This window comes from Cladophialophora psammophila, assembly GCF_000585535.1.
Source record: "Cladophialophora psammophila CBS 110553 chromosome Unknown aczJe-supercont1.10, whole genome shotgun sequence".
In the NCBI taxonomy this organism is placed as follows: domain Eukaryota; kingdom Fungi; phylum Ascomycota; class Eurotiomycetes; order Chaetothyriales; family Herpotrichiellaceae; genus Cladophialophora; species Cladophialophora psammophila.
The window spans coordinates 1,087,928-1,112,212 of NW_006912931.1; the positions used below are offsets into that span (position 1 = coordinate 1,087,928).

Here is a 24,285-nt window from a genome sequence, read left to right on the forward strand (position 1 = left end):
CTGATGCTCAACCCAGAACTATCTTTATCTTTCACGGCCGCCACTCTGCCCATGGTTAACATATCCTGGCAACGCATTTGCAGTTGTCCATTTGTTCGACAGGCACTGACTCTTGAATATGATTCTCCTTCCCCCACGTCGAGTTCTGATTGTTGTCGCCCTTGCAGGCACAGCATTGCTCCTGTTATATCAACTACATGACCGCGCTACAGCGCTGCTACCGCAGTCAAGCCCTACGAGTGCAAGTCCGCAACAAACCACGTCCCCTAACGAGAAGCCCAGTGTATCAGCACCCACCTCGTTCTGGAAAACCCGACAAACGCATTACCCGCTTCAACGCCTAAATCCTGTCCCTACGGGGAAGCCAAAGCTGCTACCGTTGGTGCAGCATCAATTTACGCCTGAGTCTGTGCAGGATGCGGAGGTGCGGTTGAGCCGACAGCAACAGGTCAAAGAGGCGTTCAAAAGGTGTTGGACTTCATATCATGAGAAGGCTTGGATGCGCGACGAATTGTCGCCAATATCTGGCGGTGGCCGTGACACGTTTGGTGGTTGGGCTGCGTCTCTAGTGGACGCCCTTGATACTCTCTGGATCATGGAATTAAAGGATGATTTCAACGAAGCTGCTGTAGCTGCCGTCGATATCGACTTCTCGACTTCTACAGACGAGACGATCAACATCTTCGAGACCACGATCCGCTATCTCGGGGGCTTTTTGGCTGCTTATGACCTTAGTGGCGAGACACAATTGTTGACCAAAGCCGTTGAAGTCGGGGAGATGCTGCTTGTTGCCTTCGATACTCCTAATCACATGCCGATCACCCGGTGGGACTGGAAGAAGGCTGCCGCTGGCGTCGAGAAACAAGTCCCGCCTGATTTTATGCTCGTCTCCGAACTTGGTTCACTGTCAGTGGAGTTTACCCGTCTTAGCCAACTCACCGGCGACCAGAGATGGTACGATGCCATCGATAGAATCACAACAGTCTTTGATCAGCAGCAAGCCAAGACAAAGATTCCGGGGCTCTGGCCTGTCGTTGTCAATCCACAAAAGCAAGATATGACCTTTGATGGGGGCTTTACTCTGGGCGGTATGTCCGACTCGTTGTACGAGTACTTTGCCAAGGAATACGCTCTTCTCGGAGGCCTGGTACCTACGTACCAGAAGCTGTATGAGCAGTCTATGGCTGCCTCGATCGAGCACCTGTTGTTCCGGCCAACAACTCCAACAGGTGCAGATATCCTATTCGGCGGCGACGCTCGAGTAGATGACAACGGCATTGTGCAAGAGCCAAGAGGCCAACATCTGACCTGCTTTGCAGGCGGTATGTTTGCCTTGGGTGGCCGCCTCTTCTCCAATTCCGAGCATGTCGAGATCGGTAGAAAACTCACGGACGGGTGTATATGGGCTTACGAAAACATGCCCAGGGGCGTCATGCCTGAAATCGTACACTTCTTGCCGTGCCCTTCGAGGGCTTACTGTGCCTGGGATCCCGCGAGGTATGACGCTGCTGTCCTCGAGCGTGCCGGCTCCACATCAGTAAATAGCAACATCGAGGACATCATCGTTCAGAAGCGGCTTCCTCCAGGCTTTACCGACATCGATGATCGTCGCTACATTCTCCGACCTGAAGCGATTGAAAGCGTCTTTATCATGTATCGCATTACTGGTGACAGAACGTACCAGGAGAAGGCGTGGCAAATGTTTCAGTCGATTCAGAACATCACTACGACTGAATTCGCCAATGCTGCGGTCTCTGATGTTACTGCCACTGGTATTGACGGCTTGCCTCCCAAGGATAATCGAATGGAGAGCTTCTGGCTAGCCGAGACGCTAAAATATTTCTATCTGATCTTCAGCGAACCGAACTTGATTAGTCTAGACGAATATGTTTTTAACACGGAGGCGCACCCACTACGACGTCCGAGCTGATCGTAGAGATTCATTACATGCCAATGCGACTTGAGCATGGGGCACAGCAACAATACCGAGCACATGATATGCCGTCGATCATGGGCTCAAGGCGACATTCAACGGAGCTCTGGATGCCGAGCACTTGCATGAGATCCAGACTTAGGCGGAAAGATAAACTCGCGTCATTGCGCACGGGCACTCTTCTCCAGCTGAGCTTGCCGGATAGTTGATGACAACATAACCAGCATCAGAACGACTCTCACTGGCAACCAGATCTCTATCCTCCAGCATCGCGCAGCATCTCATGCCTCATCGGCTCAGTACGACGGCAATCTTGGCTATCAAAGTCTTCCGTCCATCTTTCTACATCTTCACATGGTAGCGGCCTGAAGTCAGGTCCTACATGTCACATCTACCAGAAGCCCCAGGTGTCTACGAACCGTGTGCATACACCAGGAGCTGGAGAACTTTTACGACATGGTATTCTGAAGCTGTGGACTGTTCTCATTGAAAGTACAAATCAACGTTGCCAGGAGACCTCTAATGAAGACCACAGTTCGACAAATTCTTCTCCAGATAGATTAATAGAGATCTGGTGGCTGGGAATGCCTTCCTTCTTGGCACGATAGAACTCATAGCGGCGGATCAAGCAAGTCTCTTTGCTTCTTCCTCGTTGGACTTTTCCCAAATTTACAACGCATAACGCTCTAGATCCAGGTTGGGTCGCAATGAATACATGGACCATCCAGGTTCTCGGGGGAGGTGTGTCCTCTTCTTCGAGATGGGGTCATTAGCTTCCCATCCACAACAAGATTGGCATAGACTACCTTGCAAGAAATGGAGCCGGCAATCGCGATGCGAAGGCTTTTTTAAGGGCGAGCTTCGCTGGGAGCTGCCTTGAGGGCCTAGTGAGCTCGGTGACGGCTGGATCGCTCGCTCGTACAACTGGCTCTGCTACCGCATGTCGGACGCAGTATCACGAGGATGTTTGTGTGAGATTTAAAGGCAAGGTTCCGGCTTTGTCTCCTGCTAATCATTCCTTTCTAACCTCGAAATGTCATGTTCCGCTTGTCTTGTTGTTTCTTTCTTCTTTTCTAGCAGCAGCCATGCGCGTCATCATTCTAGCATTTGCTTCTATCGGTTGCCATATCGGTTCTGCAGCCCCTGCGACTTTCATCCCACAGCAGCAGCTCCGATTCCGGGGTTTCCAGATCCTCCACAGCACTCACTGTATTCTGCTCCCTTAATAGCAGGAGTGTTGATGTAATGTTTATGGGGTAGAGGACTAGTTTTGGGGTCTGAGAAAAATAGATTGTCTAAAAAAACGCTGGAAGAATTGGTCACCACCTGCAAAATCAAGCGTCCCTGCCTTCCCCGTCGCTCTGATAAAAGCAAGCCCGCATAAGATGCTACGTGGTGGACATGGCCAGATGTGTCTTCCTTGTTCAAATCGTCTGAGTGATTGTCGCATCCCCCTCACACCTGGCAGTTAGACCCGTTAGCCATTACCCGTAATTCCGCCGGAGGTGCTCGAGCATTGCCTCGCCCCATTCTAAGGACCCAGGGACGCCTTTGATACCATGTTTGACACCATAGTCCCACCTGGCCTCCCAACTCGAATCCTCACCCATCATCTTCAAGAAGTCAACAGGAGAATTCATATCTAGCAAGACGTTAGACAATCAAACGCTGCGTTCAATGCATGTATCAACTAACCTAGCGGGCCGTTGTATGCCGTTGCACCGTTCAAGGGATGTTCATGCCTTCGACCGCCACCCGAATGGACATTAAATTCCACATTGCGTGAAATCCACCCAATCACGTCTGCAGCTACTTGGGACCAGTCCACTGAAGAGCCTTGGTGCTGCTGTGATTCCGTTCGAGGATCGCTACCTGTACTGAGTTGAGGTCCCGACGGTCGTCGTCCTTCGTCAGTAGATGGCCGATCCGAGCTGTGGGAAGCTGAGGAAGTCCGTCTTGTTGACTCTTCTTCAGAACCTGGACTCGGGACGGACGATGACGCCGAGGCCGAAGGCATTCCGAGCAGCCTTCCAGCCTGCGTATCATGGATGGGAGTATTGGCGTTCAGCTCATGAACAATTCTTGGAGAGGCGGTGCAAGTTTCTGGAGTGCCTCTTTCCCCATAGCGGCGAACGATCATCTCTTTGCCGTACTGGGCGATTTGGACGCGGTTCTCAAACCAGTCGACAAAGCGTCCTGTATCCTGCCCATCAAGATTGTACTCTCGTCCATGTTGGTACAAGATTGGTTCTTGACCATCGAATGCTTTCTGCCAATTGCGGCGAAGAAACTCCAGCTGTTGGTTGAACGTAGTTTGCTGCCTTGGGCCTGCTGCGGTCCAGAAAGTGGTAACAAAAGTAATGCGAGGAAGATACTCGTCTCCGCAAAAGGCACGGATGAAGCGGACCAACTTTCGGTCGAATTGATCAAAGCGCGGTTGGTTGATGCATGTCAGGTACAGCAGGCCGATAATCTGGGCGAACGGGCCGATAGTACGGATACCACGAACGATCTCGAGGAAGACCTTCTGCTCGCTCCCAGGATCAAAGCCCGGCGTGTCCATGACGAAGAAGTCCTTCTTATCAATTACCGCCTTGACAATCTGAACCCTTTGAGTGACTGAGAGAAGAATTAGCAATATAAGTGCTATACCTTAAAGGATATACATACTAGAGTCGATCGACTGTTGCGAGTGACCATCTGAGCCAGAGAGATCCTCTGAAGCAGAAGACTTTCCACTACCGCTTCGCCCCAGAATGATAACCACGTTCGCACGCGACCCAGTATCTCTTCTCAAAGCATCAGGAACGGGTTTGCACAGCACTGGCAGATCAGAGTCCTCACTTGTATCGAGTTTCCATCTCCTTGAGCAGCTTCTGTGTTCGCTCCGCAACAGAGTTTGCTGGCGCAAGGCCTGGTACGCTGCTGGAACTGGACTCCATGGCTGTCTGGCGCTTGGCAATAAGGTGATAAGGAAAATATATTCTGACCTCTTGAGTTGATCGAAGGGGATGATTTGGATGGCGGTCATGGACGAAGACCTGGGTGGGTGTCGGAGCAGATATATATAGTTGATGAGGCTGGAGCAGAGGTGAGCTCTCTATTTCCGTAATGCACAGAAATATGGCACAGATGCTTCGGAGTTGGATCGGGTTGCATGCGGAGGCTGCCATGGAGAGCCCATACCGACCAACAAGAAACCGTGGCCAGACAATCCCGGTTCAGACCGACATGATCGGGCAGCAGGTGTCGGAAGCAGTATCAACAGTCCCCAACCCTTACTTTCGGCCGCGTCTCAAGTGAAGACGTGCAGCAACACGAAACTCGCAGTCCTATCCACCTTGCTCTATCAGTGTGGTTTCGCCTCCCATCACCATCCGGCTGTCACGTAGAAATGATTTGAGGCCACAGGCCCTCAGGCTCACGAAATCTAGTCGGTTGACAAGTAAGCATTACCTTGTGACTCATTAGGGGCTAAGAGAAACCGGGGGTAGACAGCGCCATTGCCTTGTGCATGCATGAATACGAGAAACGCTGGCTGAGGCTAGTAAAAGTCCTCTTGGCCGCGCGAACCATCCATGTTTCAGGACAATTCAAGGGGGGACAAGCTGTTGGTCCATGGATCCTGGATGCCGAGTTTCGCTATCTCTCGTGTTAATAATGGACGCCTGGCCTGCGACATGCGCACAGTATCTCCAAATCCCGAGGATGATTTGCTGCGACTAGCAAAAGTACTCTTGGCCTGGCCTACGGCTGTGCTTTTGTCTTTTGGCTATATCCGTGAATTATTTACCGCGACTAGCAAAAGTACTCTTGGCATGACCGACGGCTATACTTTTTATCCTATTGCTAGTCGCCGCGACTACTGTAGTAAAAGTACTCTCGCCCTGTCCAACGGCTGTGCTTTTATCTCTTGGCTAATCTGCGAATTGTTTGACGCCACTAGCAGAAGTAGTCTTACCCTGGTCAAACGCGATGCTTTTATCATTTGGGACAACGCGGTTGCCTTTGCAGCATGTGCCTAAATAGGATTCCAGCATCCGCAAACAAATCCAAACGACTTCCCATCGGCGATCTTTTCACTGGATTGGTGTTGAGTCCAGACCCAGAGTATTTCCACTACCAACTCAAAAGTGGAACTGGGATTCCAAGCATGTTAGTGCAGATTATCCAGGAGGCCGCTAGGTGTCCCATGAGGAGGCCAGAGGTACTCTCGCGTGCGATATAAGTACTCAGCAGCCCAACGAGTTGTAGTGTACAGTTTGCCACGACAATTTCATGATTTACCAGCTGAAAAGACTCCACGCAACCGTAGAATCTGTTGCTCTCCTCCTTTTTACTTTAGTGAACTACAGGTATACAATCCAACATGGCCTCCGCAATGGATAATGAGTCGACTAGAAGGAAGCCATCTATCCCAAAAGAGCGGTGGAACAAATTCAAGCCTGAAAGTATTGAATTATACTGGGATCGTGACCTCACTTTACAGGTTGTTGCAAACCATATGAGAACCCAGCATGGCTTTGATGCAGAGCAGCATATGTACAAGAAACGTCTGGACGAATGGGGAATTCGAAAGAACTATACGGCAAAACAGAAACTACAGCTCCATGCCTGTATCCAGCAACAAGATGGCGAAACAGACGACATCCTAGTGAACGGAAAGCCGTTAGGCTCCAGCGTCCGATTCAATGGCATGGTCGCCGATTGAAACCTGCAATTCATCCTTTGGCTGATGAGCACCAGAGTCATTCTTCTTCCGAGCCTCCAGCACTACACATACCTTCGTCAGTATGGAGATCACAAGATGCAAGGCTTGAACGAGGCTCTAGTCAGTATATTGGCGCTCGCTCGTGTCAGCGTCATGATACCTTCCAGAGGGAACTGTTGCAGGAAAGTCCAGAGAGCAGAGCTATGGAGCTTATCCTCATCCAAGCCAACGCTTATTACGGGTTGTATTTCAGCCAGCCGCCGGATCTGGTTCCACGCTACAGCCATTCCGACAGCTTAGCAGATGTTTTCGATGTCGTCAACAAAGCATTGGACAAGCTTCTAACCAACGACAACCAATTCGCCCTCAGCATACTCAACGAAGCTTGCACAAACGCAAACAAAATGTTCCTGGCACAGCCTCTTCAGATCATCGTACAATTCAGTGCGTGCTTCTCGAGACGGGGATGGTCTCAGTACGGAGATCTTCAGTCGGAAGCCATGAGTCGCCTCACGGAAATGGCTCAAAAAGCCCTTGGTCCAAATCACATCGTGACGACAATTCTCGACCTCATGCCCAAGGGACATATATCCCGATATCTCAGCTCTCGGCTGTTGCGCCTCACTGCAGACGCTGCGATCTTAAACTTACAGGGTTCGCCTTCGCAGTTGCTGGATGCTGCTTTACATTTGACGTTGCTGTCTTCCGAGATATACCGTGACATTGGCGAGGAATCGCCTTTGCTGAGACACAAAGTGGTCTCGCCTCAAGGCTGGGATAGGGTTCAAGATACCTATGTGCCAAGGCTCTACAAGCTTGGATACCTTCGATCTACACAACAGCAACCTGACGAGGCTTTGAGGTTGCGGAAAGAAGTGATAGAACTGACTGAGGGGCTTCAGGGGCTACCGCTCTTGAAAACCAGAATGTGGACATTCAACTGCATCGGACATCTCTACGCCAAAGACAAACTTCTCGAGAAAAGCGCAGAGAACTACAGGTCAGCGTTGCGATTGAGTCTCTTGCCCTTGCCTATGAATGAGGCGGATCGTCTGAGGCGCTTTGAATGGTTGACACAAATTCAGGCCTATTGCGTTCAGAGCGGAAAGGTGGCAGAGGTGGCAGAATTGCAGGTGGAGTTTAGCTCTCTTTGGAAGGATTACAATAAGCGGATGGGGAAGGATGAGGACCAATGAGAAACCCTCTCAATCAGAGTTCTTGGGCGGCCGATGTGGCAGCGCAAAGGACGACGAGGAGAGCGTGTTGAGGTCGTTGACGGTCTGTCGGGCAATGATCTCTGCAGACTACCAGTGGTGGTATAAGACTGTGAAGGATGTCATTGTTTTTCATTGTCACGTGAAACTGGCTCACTTCAGAGACTTCGCTACTCAGTTTTGAGGGGGTTGTGGATGTACATCTCTCTTGTCACGCTCTTCCCTCAACGGCTACGCGACCTCACTCGATTTTTGCCAGCTATTGTTTGACAGTGCTGCTCCGTATATTGATTAACTAGCTCCCTACTGTGTACTTGGACTTACCTTCCAGCCCCGGAGGGCTAGCGGCTTAGCTCAAAGCTTACTTGTGTGATAGCTTAACGCTTAAAGGTCCAACAGAGTTTGGCACCGCCCGGAGTGGTCCGTTCCGACCGACCGACCGACCGAAAGGTGGGTGAGAGGGTTTATAAGGCGAGAGGCGATGTGGAATACCTCTGTCAGTGCATACCCCGCGTTGTAGATACTCTCTCGACTAAGCATCCACTTCTACTCTCCCCCAAAATGACTTGTCACTCACTCGCTATTAAAGTCAACCATACTTCTATCAAAGCTACAACTTCCTACTTCCAGAGGACCAATATGTTAGACGCAGTCTTAGAAACGACCGGTCATGAGTCGCTCAAGCACGGCTCATCACATTCATTGGGCAAGTGGAGGGATCCACAGGGGAACAAGGCTGGATCACGTGAGATGCCCTGTTGGCCCTGTCCGCTCTGTTGGCCTGGTCAGCGCAGAGCGTGAACATTATATATACACTCTCGTTACCCCTAAGTAGTTACACTCTCTCCGTAGCCAATTCATGTTATTGATTGCACTATACTGCTCTTAGTAACACAGCTACTCATACCTTGCGTTCCCTACTTGGTACATCCGGTTCATAAGTGGCGCAGTTGGCGAGACAGCTAGCGTCTCAGGTGGTTTGCCACAGTGGCGATTTCGCAACCCTGTCAACACGTATAGCCTGAATATGAGGGTTTTTAAGGTACACGTAACTGAGAGTTCGGAAGGTTGTTACATTTGCCGATTGACGGCGCCGCCGTTTTAGATGCGTCCATCGTCAGGCTGAACGGAGCTGTATGAAGTGGTCGATAGCGGAGGGTGATATTGGCGCTAGCTGGTTCTGGTTCTGGTTCTGGTGTTCCGTGAACAAAACCAATCCCGCGAAGGATGGTGGGCGCAGGTCGCCGAAGATAAAAGACGGTGAAACCCATGTTTCCTCCGCTGTTCGGCTGGCTCCCTGCAGCAGATGCACCGTGGGTATTCGAGGTGAAGATGTGTTGGACGGCAAGGCACACTCGGCCTGACTTGGTTCCTCGGCGGCACGCTCAGCCTCACGAGCGACCGCCACGTTTCGCCTGACGAGCCTATCATAATGATGGCAAGGCTAACTGGGCAGGCAACTAAAGCAGCCTGACTCTGATTTCCACGGTGCGTCTTCTTCTCTTCTTCTTTGATCAGGTATGAAGGCCGAAGAATATACCAGGGATCCTCACAAAGACTGCAAACTTCTAGATGACAGGTTGAAAGATTTCAGAAATTCATGATGACAGCTCCGTATGACCCAATCCACGCGAGCTTCGATAATGTGGCTCGAGACTTCAAGGCCAGCCTCGGCGACAAAGAGCTAGTCGATGAAATCCTCAAGGTCAAGACTGTTGACGACGTGTGCGATTTTACCGACAAATTTCAGAAAGAGCAGGGGAGAACAGGCCGTCTCCGGAACCTCAATAAAATTCAGCCGTACCTAGAGACACTGCGGACCTATGCCGGTGTGATCGAGGTCCTTGTCCAGACAAAACAGGATGTGCTGTGTCTCATCTGGGGCCCAATCAAGTTCCTCCTGCAGTGGGCAGACAGTGTGAAGAAGTCATTCGATGCCATCGTCGACACTCTCGCAGATATCAATTTGCTCTTCCCAGAGTTCAAAGTCGCCGGAAAGCTTTTCGAAAGCAATGAACTGATCAAGGATGTCCTGGTTCTTTTCTTCCGAGACGTATTGGTTGTCTATCTTATAGCACTAAAATTCTTCCGAAAGAAACGTACGTATTTTCCGCCTGTACCCGTAGAACCGGAAGTCAAGAGGATAACAATTATCGGTCAGCCTGGAAGATCGTTTTCGATGCCTTGTGGATAAAACAGCAACGTGAAATTAGTGTGGTAAAGACCCAGATTGAGCGGCACGCCCGGCTTTTACGCCGCGAGGTCTCGCTGGAACACATCCAGGAGGCTCATGATACTTACCTTCAAGCTCGGGATCACCACAAAAAAACAGAGAAATCCCTCCGTCGACAGGAGTATCGGGCCATCAGGTCCGATATATCCCCGCAAACATATGAGAAAAAATTGGACTCCTCGCGTGGCCGCACCTGCGAAGGCACGGGACAATGGCTGCTTGCAGATACCACATTTGTCAACGTGGCACGAGGAGTGTCTTTCCTCATACGGATATCTTGGTCATTGAGCCTGTCAAGGGACAAACAGATCAACGCTAGGACGCTCAATGTTTTCCCTAGGCCCATCTCCTTGATAGATTGTCAGTCAAACACGTGAAGAGGGATCCGGAGGACTTACATCGGCAAGGCAACCACCTCGCACAGCAGTTGGGTTCTCCTGGCGCAGCCCAGTGATTATGTGACGGTATCTGAATCACGTATGTTAGTCCAGCGCCGTTCGTTCACATAAACGAATTTACTAACCTGGTCGGTTCGCCAGGTTGAGATATTAACTCCCAGATTGATGGTATTGGAGCATTCTGGATGGTGCCAGACTCCTTCCAGATCATGGCAGAGACCGCCGTAAGCTGGTGACTGCAGACCCGTTAGGTTCTGACTCTACATAGGGGCTTCTACTGACTTTTTTAAGGTTGTCCGTAGGCGTGGACTGGGAACGAGCTCGCTAGGGACCGGGAAATCAGTAGCTGAGTCAAATATCCTCATGATTCTGCTCTTGTCGGTCTCGTTCAGTATTTCAGAGCCTTTGTGATGGAATTCCCAATCGATATTGTCAATTCTTCCAGCGGCGGCAACTGGTGTCCGGGGCGGATAAGATAGAGAGGATTACAGTATTCTGGCTCTGGTTCACATTCGCTGACCAAAGGCTGCTGAATGAACACGCCAGCACCTGAGAGAAGTTGGCCGACGGCATCCTTTTCGCTCTTGAGTCCATAGACGATGATCCGCAGCGAGCATTGGCGGCTGAGGATTTGACTCTTGGCTTTGCGTGCTTTGGTGGTCCTTGATTTGATAGGATTTGCGGTAAGGTATGCTCTCGTTTCAACGGCATACTCCTGGAGTAAATTCTGAAGGCAAGGCATCTCCAGGATGCCAGCATACTTGCTGGAGTCTTCAAGGTAGAGCTTGTATACATTCCCATACGGCCGGAGTAGCACAGGGTTTGTTCAATTTCCCTTCTGGGGAACCAAGGAAGATATAACATCTGTCACAATCTGTGAGAGAAGTCAGATCAAGGATCCAGAACGATGGGAATGGCGTCTTACGACTCCGAAGCAAGCATCGTATCGCGTCTTTCCAAGGCCCAGTGATGATGCGCCTGAACCTTGGTTTAGTGTGAGAATCATGAAGGCAACAAGAGAGGCCCTGACTAACTTGAATGGTTCTCATAATTGCTTGGACTCGCGCTGGAAGGTCTAGAACTTTCTCCCTCTAGCGGTGTAGATTCAGGCAAAGCACCGTCTGTCGGTGGAGGAGGTGTTTGGAAACAATTTTCTAAGGCGTTAAGTCGGGCCATTATCCATCGTTAATTGATGCGCTGAATGTTTCTGATGCGAAAAAGTCCTCTTGCCCGAAAACGCCCATACCAGTGCCGTCAAATAACCCTGAATCATTTGGTGGAAGACTGGTAGATGTGTCGATAAGAGGCAGTAACCCTGTATGGACTGCTGATCCTTCTCCGGCACCGTATGAAATTCCAGTTCGAGAATGCCGATTCAAAGAATCTTGATCAAATGTCACGTTCGTCGCATAATGGTGATCATCAGGCTGAGTGTGGTGTTTCTTGGACCTTGTCGCGCCTTGATCGACATCTTCAACGGCTGGTCTTTTGTGACCAATTGATAGACGAGACTCCCTGAATCCGGTGGTTTGCTCCATCCTGTATCAAGACTCATAAGATGACATTACATGAAAGGAAGACAAGGCTGTACCCAGAAGATTTTCGGGGAAGATGCAAGTGCTGCCAAGCCAAGAATGACAACATAGCAAGGCTGAAGGTTGCTCAGCCACTTCGCGTAGAATCGTGTTCCCTGAAACCAATCTGCCTTGCGATCTGCCCCGGTATTCCTTCCTTAGGCGAGGCAATGAGTTGAATCCAGCATGGCTGAAAATCATTGACAAAGACGAGCCATACTAGATTGATAGACAAGGCTCTGGCTGAGCAAGATTGAGCTGGAATAAATAGGGCTATCACACTGGGAAATCACCCCTCCCCTCAAACCGATCAAGAAGCTGTTGGATTTTACAATCCTCCGCTCATATAACAGTATCGTGGTAGCCATGAAGCCCTTACCGGTCTACATGGCCGTTCCACCCTACATATTCATCGTACTATTCGCCTGAAGTATATTCTTATGATATCCCTCCTCGCGTTCCTCTTTACCTGCCTCGTTCCGGGTGCGTATTGAATACTTACAGATACCCTGTCTAAAGGATGCACCCCTCCAGATCAAAGCGTAAGTGATGAGTCCGTCGGGGCCGACATAGACGTGGTCAGGGTCAGGGGCATGGGGGGGACAGAGCTTCTATTTGCAAGCGCTTAGTTGCAAATCGGCGGATGTGGTGAGCATTGTGAATTCTCGCAGTAGTCTTCAACGTAGTGTCAAAGTTTCTATGGCTCGAAGAGCGATTAGGCTTGTATCTGTCGAGCAATTGGTGCTGAAAAGCAGCTGAGCCGGTGAGGGTGGAGAGAAAGGTCCAATGCTGGGGGCCGTTTGTAGAAACTTAGCCGATCCAACTGCGGAAACAGTCAACAAAGAAAGTCAAGCATGCAATCCAACTCAAGACGACAGCCACAACTCACCACGACGATTACGACACGACAACAATGTTAAGCTGACACTTTGATAGGTAAGTCATTCGTCTTCTTCTTCGTCTCGGTAAGTGTCAACAGAACCCCAGGGCCCTAGGGCCTGATTAGAACTCTGCTAAGTGCCTAAGCGCATCTGGTTTGCCCATCATGTCAACAACCGCTACCTCCCTGGTTCCCTCTCCTTCTATGAGGCCTAGCTACAGGCCTAGCTACAACGCCGCTCTTCAAACCACACAGAAGGCCGCGTCGCAAGCGTCGAGAACAGTCACAAGTGCCCCTAGCAATGTCGTTGGAAAACCACAGAATCTCAGCCTGTCTCTTTCGAAGTCTTCGCCCAAACCCACCGAGTTTCCTACTCCTCCATCCACTCCAGGAAGGTTTAGACACCCGAAGACAACAGAGATATTGAGGCGGAATGCTGCCACAGCACTTACGGACAGGAGTGTCAAGGGCGCCGTGACCAATGCTGCTGCCTTGCTTCTCACATTCATCTTCAGCGATGTCTACTACAGCAGGTATGTTGCAAGCCTGCGGTTCCAAATGACAATGACTGACCAGTCGCCAGTGTTCCTCCTCTGCTCAAATCCAGCGGCATCGCCGACCCCTCCCAAGTCTCCCAGACCGCCCTCCTCATCATCCGCCTTCTATTTTGCCTAAACATAATCCTTCTACTCCGGCCTGTCATGCCCTACATCTCCAAGAAAGACCAAATCACAGACATCCCCTTGACACCATCTCAACGGTCACTCCTAGGTCTGAAACCGTCCGCCCCTCCAGGTCAGAGTCCAGCTGGCTCGGCGGCTAGCTACATTACTCCTCCGCGCTATCGACGTCTTTCTGGCTCCTCCTTCGGCGGGAGTCCCACAACGAGCCCTCAAGTCGGTTACCCTTCCGCCTCCACCGATCGTCGCAGCATATCTGCCAACTACTCTTCATCGCCTCTGTCCACATCCCGCTATACCATCGGCTTCTCCCCCACGCCCTCGCAATCCCTCCGTCGCACGGCCTCTGGTTCGACATTTTCCCCTTCTCCGACTGCAAGCCCTCTATTCCACAAAGCCGTGAGCCAGAATCAATCCTCACAAATCCCAGACAGCGACTTTAGCGGGAGTACTCCTTCCCCATTTGGAGCCATCATTGGTGGTGGTGGTGCTGCAGGCCTTAGTCGATCACAGAGTATGCGTGAAAGAAGATCAAGACGGGAGAGCTTAGAACCGAGTTCACCGTCCCCCGCCAGAGCTTCACAGGCCGTGTCAGGGTTGAATTATAAATGGTTATACGACAAGGGCAGGAAATTACCCAAGAGCGATTCTTTCGGCGGCTTCTGAGGTTGAGCGGGTGCAGTGTTGATTGTGTACGTATGGAGCACGCAGTTTTCCGGGCATGAATCCTACCTTTCTACAAAGCCATGTTCTCTCTTCCGTGCAGAGCGTCTGGCTTTCCCATTGAAGCCGTGATCTCACCCGTAGTGGCAGTGATAACATTCCACATTCCGTTGCATGACGCAAAGCGAAGACAGATCACAGCCAGATTCGGTTCTTGTCTCTGGAACTGACTCCAGCAAAAATTGCATTTCATATCAACCAAGATAGCTCGACTTGCAATGAAAGGGACCGCATGTGTACCCCAGACGCCATACTTGATAAGTAGCCAGGCTCTAATACTTAAAGTGTGCGCTCGTCCACAAACCAACATCTGTGCGCATGGGAAAAAGGAAAGCGAAAGGGGGCGCCCATGCTCCAAAGCTCCCTCTACAACGCCGTCGCTGTCGCCGTGAACTGCATCTCCTGTCTTCCCCCCAACGCCACATACCGCGGCACGCAGAACGCCTGTTCTAACCAGATACGTAGCCTGCTTCCAGGCTCCAAAAATGGCAAATGTAAGGCTGGATCAGACTTCTCTCGTGGTGCCTCTCCGGTGTAAAGCACCGTCGGCGGTATTGCTAGCAGTGGCACTTCTCACTCCACCTCCTACTCGAGAAACCAGACCGCCCAGGTTCAACCCTTGAACCCCTTGCACAATCCTACTACCCACAGCATCCACCGCCCCTCTCGGCTGGCTTAAGCTTGGTCCTTCTCTCCTGCCCTCTGTTGCAACCTGAAACAATTTCACGTTTGTCCCATTCCAAACGCCCACCGGACCAGCCATCATTCCGCTTCCCGTCAAGGTTGCCGCCGTGCTGGATGTGGGCGAGATGATCATCTCCGCTGTGAAGATCAAAGACCAGAGCACGGACATGTACCAGCCTAGGGAGAGCGGCGACCATTCGAAAAGGTGCACTCGGATGGGGGAAGGGGAAGCAAGAATCGCGGCAATCGCAGGATGCGTGGCTGTGGAGGGAATTTGAGAGCGAAAGTCGCTTAGCGTTGCAGTGTGGGAGTTCGTGATGGAGGGCTCGTCGGCTCCAGTGAGCGATGAGCGGCGCGAAGAAGCAAGCGAAGGCGGGTTTGTGCTGTCACCGTGAGCCGCTGCCCCGTTGTTAACCCGTGGTGAGGCCAAGGGGTGTGTAGAGAGAACTTTAATCACAGTGAGGAGAGTGTGCAGTGGCAGGTCGGGGAGCCAGCTTTCCAGCCATTCTGTGGTGGGCTGGAATGAGCCGCGACCTGGGGCGTATGTCGAGGTAGCTGAGAGGCTTGTTGTACTATTTTGTCGAGAGAACGTTGGGGCATTCGCGGGCATTTTGCCCCTGGCCTTTTCCGACATACCCGATAGTTGAACGGGAACATGGTCTTCAGGCACGGACGACGAGGCTATCGAAGGAGTCCGGGAAGTTTGCATGGATCGGGTCGACTGAGAAGGGGTCGGTGGCTCTTCATTCTCTGAGTCGTCGGAATCTCCTATGGCGAATGTTCCGCCCACTGCACTCTCCAGGTTGGGGGACATTCCACTGCGAGTCGTCGGCGAAGCCACATTGTCCATGGTAGTTGATCTGGAAAGATCGTTTGCGCCATCAGCAACAGCACTCTCCTTACGACGTTGCGCAGCTTGTTCAATTTCTGTTTGGCCTCCTTCCAGCGTGAACTGTCTTAAGGCCTCGATACGCTTCCTTGATCGCCAGACGGCATATATCAAGTTGACATTGGATGCGTACTGGTGCTCTATCATGGTGCTAATAGATTCCAGCAGCGCCCGAAGAAGGACGTGATTGCTCTCGTTCGCAAGAAGAAAACTTGGGGTAGACATTGACGCCAGGAGCTGTACAAGTCGAGTACTTGTCGCCAAAGACAAATGCTGTACGTAGGCTGCCATATTATTAATAATGGCGAGCAAGGCAGGGTAGATGGCTTCAAGTTTGCCCTTGCTCCCGGTAATCAAGGTATGGATTGACGTGATTAAGAAATCCGCATAGGTGCCTTTGAAATTGGTCAAACGAATGGATGGAGGCAAAGTATCCTGCGCTTCAAACTTCTTGTTGAGATTGTTCCCAAAGGTGGATTCGACGCTCATGGTTTGGAGGACAAAGACACACATTCTCACAATACCCTGCTTCGATGCGTCTGTTTTGTACTCGATGGCGTAGAATAGCATGAGGATAATGAAGTCATGTGCGCGGTTGGACTCTATGATGAAAGCTCGGAATCTTTTGTTGCACTGAAGCACTTCCCAGAAGAGCATTACCATTTCCGGAGCCCACTTGACTGATTTCTGGCTTCCAGGTAGGTAGGACGTTGTAGCTTGCATCGGCTGGCTCAGAACTCGCGTCATGCCGTCAGCGAGGAACTGGAAGTCTTCCGGTCGATGTAATCGACCAAGATAATGGCGATAAAAGTTCTTCGGCGCTGGACCATTTCCATTTTCGGGGACTGGATACAGCAGGAGAACGAGGAGGAATTGCAAGCTGTAGACGACGAGGGTCTGTTTGGAGTCCTTGCGAACCACGTGGTCGTAAGGGAGGCGCCATGATCCGAGATTGGATTTGATCGTGGTGTTGATCAAAGAACACAGCGTAGACAGAACAATCTGCTTGTCTGGACAGGTGGCTAGGTATGTGATAGCTTTGACACCTTGAACAGGAAGTACATTGGAATGCGTATACATCGCCTTGCTGGACATGGTCAGAAGAAGCCTCAGGACCTCACATCGATTGCTCTCGAGTTCCTTGTTCGTGGGAATGGAGGATTTGCAACCCACCCCACTCTGCCAGATAGCGTACGTAACCTTGCTCTTTGCCTGTGGCAGGTCAGCTATCGTGAAACCAGCATAGAAGAGAAGGTCCGTCAAAGTGTCTATAAGTTCTTCTGCGAGCGGTTTCACATCCTCAAATTCCTGTTCACGATTCTCTGTAGGGGTGTTCTCTTCGCCCTCATTGTCGTCAAATAGTACTTCACCTGAGACTTGTGATCTTCTCGTACGGCGCCGCCTCATGCCCCAGAAGAACTTCTCTTCCCATTCTGTCAAGTCGTCGGCCTCATACACGTATGGGAGAAGCCTGGTGAGGACTCGTATGCAATTGAGAGCATCCCTTTCTGGGGCGAGATCAGGATCTGGGAACGAGGGGTGGTTCTTTAACACGATCAGGCGTGAGGTTACTGCTAGGATAAGGGTTTCGAGGTTCTCGAGGGCAGAATCTCGGGTTCTGCGTATGTCGGTATGCGAAAAGAGACTGAAGACATCCTCGACGGATTCTGGCAGCTCCCAGAACTGCGACTATTAGCGCGCGAGTTCACAGTAACTAAAACACACCTTACGTTTGTCCAATATGGGTCATTGGCTGCAATGTTCCTCTCCTCCGAGAGCCTGAAGATGCCTTGCTTGAATACCAATTTTGACTCTGACGCACCCATGGCTCAAACCGAACATGGCAGATCGACTCAGAAATGACTTGGGCACGGGGCAGAAGGATAGCTCCTACAGCGCATTGAACGGGACTAAAAAGAAGGTGGATGGATAGTAATGCCGTCAAGCCGTGTAACTTCCCACATGGTGAAGTGAGGAAACGCTGTTGAGGTGAGGGAATCGGCATGTCGGAGTTTGAATGACGACGAGCCAAGAAATAGTGGGTCCGGCAACACTGCGTATGTCGCCAGGCTGAAACACCTTCGATGCCCTTGACGCCCAAAGTTCACTACTTTTCCGTCATGTTAATTGTCTTTCGGGCCGTCTTCCATTTTCCGCAGCTCGGAGTGATAGGAAGAGATATCCAGGGTGGTTAAATGTCCGAAGACCTGTGGCATAGTCTTGTCAAAGCACGGAGATAGAGACAATCCTAAGACGCTGTCCAACAGAGCAGACAGGAAAAGAGAGCAACGGCAGAATAAAGTCAGCCATATTTTCGAAATGGACGAGAGCTTATAACAGTGACCCGAATTTGATCTGAAATAGGTGTTATCGGCGTACGGACCGCCGTCTAGTCTTTCCATTATCCTGCTTATGAAGACTTTGCCTGCTTGATGACTGATCTCGCTTCCTCAACCGAAGCCTTGACCGCGTTGGCAAGAAGGGACGAGTCACCCTGGTAAAGAATGTACTCAAAGCCAAGGCTCAAGTTGCGTTCCATTTGCTCCTTGGAGCCCGTATATATACCAACAGGTTTGCCGGCCTTTTTCGCCGCCGCCGCAATCCGTTTCAGGGCGTCGAGAAAGCGATCCTCTTTCCCGTCACCACCCGGGAGACCTAGCGAACATCGCAGATCAAAAGGCCCAACAAATGCGCCACTGACTCCCTCTGTCGCCAATATGGCATCTGCATTTTCAACACCGGTCGCGGACTCAATCATAGGCAAGACTGCCAATCCTTGCGCAGTGCTGTTAAAGTACTGACCCGCTGAGCGATCGGACGCCGGGTCCGCGAAGGGCGCATAGGCCGGACCATAGCTTCGCTGCCCCAGGGGCGGATATCGAGCCCTTTGGACGATTTGACGGGCTTCCTCGGGTGTGTTTACCATGGGGACAACGATGCCGGCGGCGCCGCTGTCGAGCCCCCATTTGATCCATTCCACACCGTGGGACGGCACCCGGACGAGGGGCATGCAGGTGCCCTTGGAGGCCGAGGCCATCGTGTGAACAATATGTGTGGCTTCCAGAGCTGAAGTGGGAACATGCTCCATGTCAATAATCACGCAGTCGTACCCTGCGGCGCCCACGATTGCAGCCGATAATGTCGAGGTCAATGTGACAAAGGTGCCTACCAGGGGCCCTTGGGCTCTCAGGGTGTCAACAAAGGGGGCCATCTTGGCTAGAGATTGGAACAACGAGTCGTGCCTTGGATTGCGGTTTGCGAGGGTACGGCTTCGTCATGACGGATAACCATACATGTACTCGTCTCAAGCATTGATATTGACTGTTGCGCTTCAACCTCAAGGGGTTACCCGTGCCACGATAATACCTCGCACCTCGGTTCTCCGCATACTGATACCCCAGCGGGCACAAGGCGGGGAGTGGGGCAAGGACATTCCCAGCCTTGTCAGGAACTCAGCCTCGTCGATGCGCCTTGTCTCCCATCTGGAGAACGCTCCAGCTTGGCACTAATGCTCGATTCATTCGGCTATCATGTATTGCTACACATTCAGCAACCAACATCGTGGGCAACCGGCTGTGCATTCATTAGGTGCCATGAACAGACTTGATGGAATATGAGTGCCGTTTTCTAGGTAAGGGCTCTGAACTCGCGGCTTTTGACTCCCGAGGCAGCTGGCCACTCTATTTCTCGACCCTTACTTCGGAATCTGGCCAGTGATATTCCAATGCACCCTGCTAATCCCTTGATTACCCATGAGCCAGACTGTATCCAGATTTGGACCAGTGAATTGCAGATTTTGGACGGAATGGTTGGTCTGCACTCTAAGCAAGAGTTGGCCCATATCATCAATCACATCGATACCGTGACCCGTAGCCGTAAGAACCAGGCCTTCGCGGCTAACCTTGAGGCCGTCCGGTATGTAGTCTTGCGCCATGTAGAAGGAACGCTTGTTACTGATTTTGGTGCCGTTATTGGCCACGTCAAAGGCATATATGGATCTTTTGCCTGTGGTGTTGTAGTGTTTTGTTCCAGGCCCAACGGCTGGATCGATACTTCCGGTCAATGAACCAGTCTCTGTGATGTATAGAGTATTCCCGTCTGGCGAGAAGGCGATTCCGTTGGGTTGCTCTATGGTGTCGTCGATCAGGAACAAGGCTCCTGTTGTTGGGTTAAAGCGATAGCTTGCAGTAGGCAGCTGAGGAGCTGTATCAACTCGGCCGTTGAACCAGGGATAGTCAGGATCAGTAAAGAAGAGATCGCCCGACGTCGGGTGGACGGTAACGTCATCCATATTGTTGAAATAAAACCCAAAGAAGTTGTTCAAAAGAACAGTAGACTTGTTCGTGGTGGGATCCACGCTGTGAAGCGCGATACGCTGCTCCGTGCCGTTGAGATTGTTGAAGCCACCGCTGGAAGCCCAGATGATCTGGCCATTGTGATAGATACCTCCATTCGGCGCGAATATCGGAGGATCCGTCACATACTCCTGCAGGGTCAATGGCTCCTGGCCGAGATCGACCACAAGCTGCGGCAGATACTCGTACATAGTGCTAATTGGCGCCGCCACAGGCGGCAGTTGAGACATGAATAATTTGTTCAAGCTTGGCACGTAGACAGGAGCTTCATGTACTGAATTACCGACTTGAAATACGAACTCGTACGTCGGTTCTGGCCCTAGGTATTGCAATCCACGGTCTCGGTCGAACACCACAAAGGAGGCATTCTGGAGTAGCTGGAAAGTAGGGGCATTTGGTACCGTGGTGTTGCGGAAGTCATAGTCGGCGGCTAGTGAAGTTATTGAGCGATTGAAGTGATATGGAAGCACAGCAGCCTTGTCAGTGTCAACATGGTGTTGATTGTCTGAGAATGAGAAAGAATCAGCACTTACGTATTTGTTCACGCAGACCACTGAATCGCCAAAACCACAGTCCTCCACTATGGGTTGTGTTACACCCGGTGGCTGCTGCTGTCCCGACGTAGTTGCTATAAGAAGCGAAGCGACAACCACAAGGGCATTCATCTTTTATTCCAGCTTCAACACTTGACGATGGCAGAATTGTCCAAGTCACAGGCGAATGGTGCTGTCATCATTCTCGCGGTCGAAGGCAGGTTCACTGACTATATCATCCAAAGACCGTTGCCGCTCTCCAAGTTTTTACCTAGACGAGACGGCTCCTAGCGGTATGGTATATTCCATCCCCACGGATTGTCGCCGGAACCCTACCTCTTCTATGGAATGATACCGGCATCATTCAAGGCCCTCCCAGAAATATGTCGAACTTCAAATCTCTAATGCCTCGCGAAGGTGCTTTTCATGCCCTGACCCTCAGCTCTCCACAACCCCAACGGGCGGTCGGCAAATGCTAAATGTTTGGGGAAGTTGGGGAATTGCTTATGAACCTGGACAGTAGTGGATGGCAGCGTTAGGAACGGGTAAAGCTCAATTCCAACTTCGTGTCGATCATCTTGGCATGGTCAAAGATTTAATAATCTTGCACTTCGCTTGGAGTAGAAGTCTGTGGTTGATCATGGGACGAAATCTGAATGATAGAACGGTGAACAACTTTGGCCTTCATGGACAGAGGAGCTGAGAGTAGCTGGCAGCGTGTCAGTGTGAAATACGCCAAGACGCTAGCAATTATGGCTATAAAAGCAGCCTCCCCGACCACATAGATCTAGAATAGTCCAATACACTTTTACGCTTCATTTCACATCAGCTTAACCTCTTGGCAGGTCCGCAGGCTGAGCACTTTCACCCATTCACAAGGCTGAGAAGGTTGACCCGGCAGCGAGAAAACGAACGTGTGCGCTGCAAGCGTGTCTGGCATCCGTGGAAGGGGCAGCCCCTAATAATGATAGCCTTGCTCAGGCTCGTGACTCCGTATTGGGTATTGGAGTCGGACGTGATGATCTTCCCTGGTCATTCTCAAGTCGAGGCAGAAACTCGCCCCTCTGGACACGGACTCACGTCTGCCTCAGTTCGATTTTGAGACTTCTTCCACCTGCGCCATCCACTCGAGCTCATTCATCAACTTTGTTTCGGAGTTACACACTGTTTCAAAAATATGATCAAAGTACGTCCCAAAGACGTAGCCGTCCATCGACGCCCAAGACCACGACGGCGCTCGATACATTTTTGTTCTGTGTCCCAAGATCACCACTTTCCACGAAATATCTTGAAGCAGGAGTTCTTTCCAACGGCCTGCTATGTTGTTAAGTCTGTTCGAGATTCAACCACCCGAATCATACCACTGATCCCAACAGTTTGTCTGAGGAGAACGTTAGATCGCAGCCGGTGGAGGTGGTGACTATAGCCAACCATGCATTGAGAAAAGCAACGAACTCGGCGCCGTCCATAGACATATCTTTGGAGATCGACAGTCCCAATAATGCCAGAGTCCGCTTACGTCGAAGCCTACCGACATGGCCCGAGAAGAAAGATTCTTCATCACGTTCAGTCTCTGTAGCTTCGCAATCGATGCATTCACAGCCGGTCGACCGGGGACCAAAATATAGTGTCCTTGGAGTAAGAAGATGTTCCTGTACTTTACAGCGCCTTCGGCTGAGCTTGCACAGTTTGACGTTCCCCGCGTCAACCCAGCCTTTCGGCGTGGCATTCCCAATCCCATAATCCTTGACCCTCCTGCCCAATTCCCGAGCGAGCCCCGAACGACGCAGAGCGAGTCGATACAAACATACTAGTATCCAAGTCTATAGGTGATGACAACCGCGTCTTTAAAAGTCTTCCACAGGGCAGCTAACCGTATGCTCTTCTAGAACGAGCCAAGGTTTGCGATGTCGGCGCCTCCCCAGCAATGGCTCAGGGTCAAATATCTCGGCTTTCGGGCCAAACCCGAAGTGAGGACAGGGTGGACTGTGCCTTCTTGCCCCACCACAAGGAGCCATGTGGGCTATTGGCTGGCAAATAGCTGTGCCTTGCATCACTCTCGATACTGCGTTAACATGCAGCCAGTATTTCGCGAGCGCGAAAGTAGCATCCGAGACGGTGAACTTTGCAAGCTGGGCGGCGTGGGATGGAGTGGATGGGTCCAGCCAGCTAGCTTTGTGGAAGATGGAGTCTCGATCCTTCGATGTCTGCTTCGACATTTCTCAATCCTTAGGAAATGATGTGCAAATCCAGGAGGAAGTTCATAGCGATCAGCGGGCCGTCCAAAAGTGTTCAAATTGATCCTGTCGACCATAACTAGAGAGATAGCCTTCTCAATTTCGATAGTAACTCCCCTACCCAGGTCAGAAGCGCCTTCAAACGGCCTTTAGGCCATATCTGCACAGTTCCACCAAATAAGGGAGCAGAGATGGCAGCCCTTTCGTGCCGAGTTCTCGAGTTCCTGAAAGGAAGGATAGTGGCTGGACTATTCGTATTTTCTAGACATATATCCTTGGTTGGTATTGCGGGACTTCCTCATCGGGTTCGAACATTGAGAGCAAAGGACGTGCTCCATGGCGCATGCATTAGCTTCGGGGTCGTGCACATCGATCGGCTGAAAGCCACCTAGTTTCTTTCCCAGGTATCTGGAAGTTTATTTGCCATTTGCGAAGACGAAAAAAGTGAACTCGGTGCGCCGCAACTGCCTTGGTAGCCTTGCTCTTCCGTCCCTACGTTGAGAGTCAGGGCTGGCGCCGTGTGGACTTTTTGAGAGTCATCAGTGCGGCCCTTCAAATGCCTGCCAGCACAAATTTGAAGACTGGCAATAATAGGCAGGATATATCACACTGCTTGAAAAAGGCTGTCCAATGACGGAGAGGCACCCAGTGCGCAATTATCTTTCCTACGTGACTGGCTTGAGTGCTTGACACAGGCCCAAATCTCTAAACCGCTGGGAAGGTTCATCGAGGCGTCCTGGCTAGGGTGTTGCGATCAAAGGCACCGGTCGTTTTAGTAGGGATGGATGGATCCTTAACTGTTGCTAAATGGAGATTGCTTCTGGGCCCCAGTCTCGGTTGCATGGATGGTGGTGTATCAGAAGGCTGGTCATTGCAGAGAGACAACCGAAGAGGATGAGGGCTGATATAGAAAGACACCGGGGAAGAACCCCACCAGAAGCCGCTGCATTGATTGTCAGAACGGCATTATATTAGCTGCAACATGTATTGGATCGTAATAGCTCAATTGCGGCGCATACATACTAACCTGAAAGGTAGAAAACATGAATCGGAATTCCATGATATTGGTGGTACATCTAGCGGGGTTCTGCTTCACCGTTTCAGTGCACAAGTTCTACGATGAAGTAAATAAGCTGTTCTGCGACTTCTCTCCGTCTTTACAAGCTTGCTGAAGCCTGCTCTTTTCTTCACCACTCGTATTATTGTATTGCTCCCTCCAAGTATCCGTCGATTGCTGCTCA

The 24,285-nt window shown here is 51.0% G+C and overlaps 9 protein-coding genes across 9 annotated transcripts; 5 read left to right on the top strand and 4 right to left on the bottom strand.

The window, feature by feature from the left end:
* Positions 1-118: 118 nt before the first annotated feature.
* A1O5_07120 (mannosyl-oligosaccharide alpha-1,2-mannosidase) lies at positions 119-1,930 on the top strand (the record flags this gene model as incomplete). The annotated part of the gene is made up of 1 exon (XM_007747709.1): positions 119-1,930. The coding sequence occupies one exon, from the start codon at positions 119-121 to the stop codon at positions 1,928-1,930; it is 1,812 nt and encodes a 603-aa protein (XP_007745899.1).
* Positions 1,931-3,417: 1,487 nt separating this feature from the next.
* On the bottom strand, positions 3,418-4,875 carry A1O5_07121 (uncharacterized protein; the record flags this gene model as incomplete). Its single annotated transcript, XM_007747710.1, has 4 exons — positions 3,418-3,575; positions 3,629-4,552; positions 4,604-4,722; positions 4,778-4,875. 4 exons carry the CDS (start codon positions 4,873-4,875, stop codon positions 3,418-3,420), a joined length of 1,299 nt encoding a protein of 432 aa, XP_007745900.1.
* A 1,427-nt stretch (positions 4,876-6,302) lies between these two features.
* On the top strand, positions 6,303-6,644 carry A1O5_07122 (uncharacterized protein; the record flags this gene model as incomplete). The annotated part of the gene is made up of 1 exon (XM_007747711.1): positions 6,303-6,644. The coding sequence occupies one exon, from the start codon at positions 6,303-6,305 to the stop codon at positions 6,642-6,644; it is 342 nt and encodes a 113-aa protein (XP_007745901.1).
* Positions 6,645-6,847: 203 nt separating this feature from the next.
* A1O5_07123 (uncharacterized protein) lies at positions 6,848-7,840 on the top strand (the record flags this gene model as incomplete). Its single annotated transcript, XM_007747712.1, has 1 exon — positions 6,848-7,840. The coding sequence occupies one exon, from the start codon at positions 6,848-6,850 to the stop codon at positions 7,838-7,840; it is 993 nt and encodes a 330-aa protein (XP_007745902.1).
* A 1,621-nt stretch (positions 7,841-9,461) lies between these two features.
* A1O5_07124 (uncharacterized protein) lies at positions 9,462-10,052 on the top strand (the record flags this gene model as incomplete). The annotated part of the gene is made up of 2 exons (XM_007747713.1): positions 9,462-9,957; positions 9,985-10,052. The coding sequence occupies 2 exons, from the start codon at positions 9,462-9,464 to the stop codon at positions 10,050-10,052; spliced, it is 564 nt and encodes a 187-aa protein (XP_007745903.1).
* A 3,056-nt stretch (positions 10,053-13,108) lies between these two features.
* Positions 13,109-14,289, top strand: A1O5_07125 (uncharacterized protein; the record flags this gene model as incomplete). The annotated part of the gene is made up of 2 exons (XM_007747714.1): positions 13,109-13,476; positions 13,527-14,289. 2 exons carry the CDS (start codon positions 13,109-13,111, stop codon positions 14,287-14,289), a joined length of 1,131 nt encoding a protein of 376 aa, XP_007745904.1.
* Positions 14,290-14,851: 562 nt separating this feature from the next.
* On the bottom strand, positions 14,852-17,745 carry A1O5_07126 (uncharacterized protein; the record flags this gene model as incomplete). Its single annotated transcript, XM_007747715.1, has 2 exons — positions 14,852-17,602; positions 17,650-17,745. 2 exons carry the CDS (start codon positions 17,743-17,745, stop codon positions 14,852-14,854), a joined length of 2,847 nt encoding a protein of 948 aa, XP_007745905.1.
* A 584-nt stretch (positions 17,746-18,329) lies between these two features.
* A1O5_07127 (uncharacterized protein) lies at positions 18,330-19,130 on the bottom strand (the record flags this gene model as incomplete). The annotated part of the gene is made up of 1 exon (XM_007747716.1): positions 18,330-19,130. The coding sequence occupies one exon, from the start codon at positions 19,128-19,130 to the stop codon at positions 18,330-18,332; it is 801 nt and encodes a 266-aa protein (XP_007745906.1).
* A 483-nt stretch (positions 19,131-19,613) lies between these two features.
* A1O5_07128 (gluconolactonase) lies at positions 19,614-20,939 on the bottom strand (the record flags this gene model as incomplete). The annotated part of the gene is made up of 2 exons (XM_007747717.1): positions 19,614-20,750; positions 20,808-20,939. 2 exons carry the CDS (start codon positions 20,937-20,939, stop codon positions 19,614-19,616), a joined length of 1,269 nt encoding a protein of 422 aa, XP_007745907.1.
* Between the last annotated feature and the right edge of the window lie 3,346 nt (positions 20,940-24,285).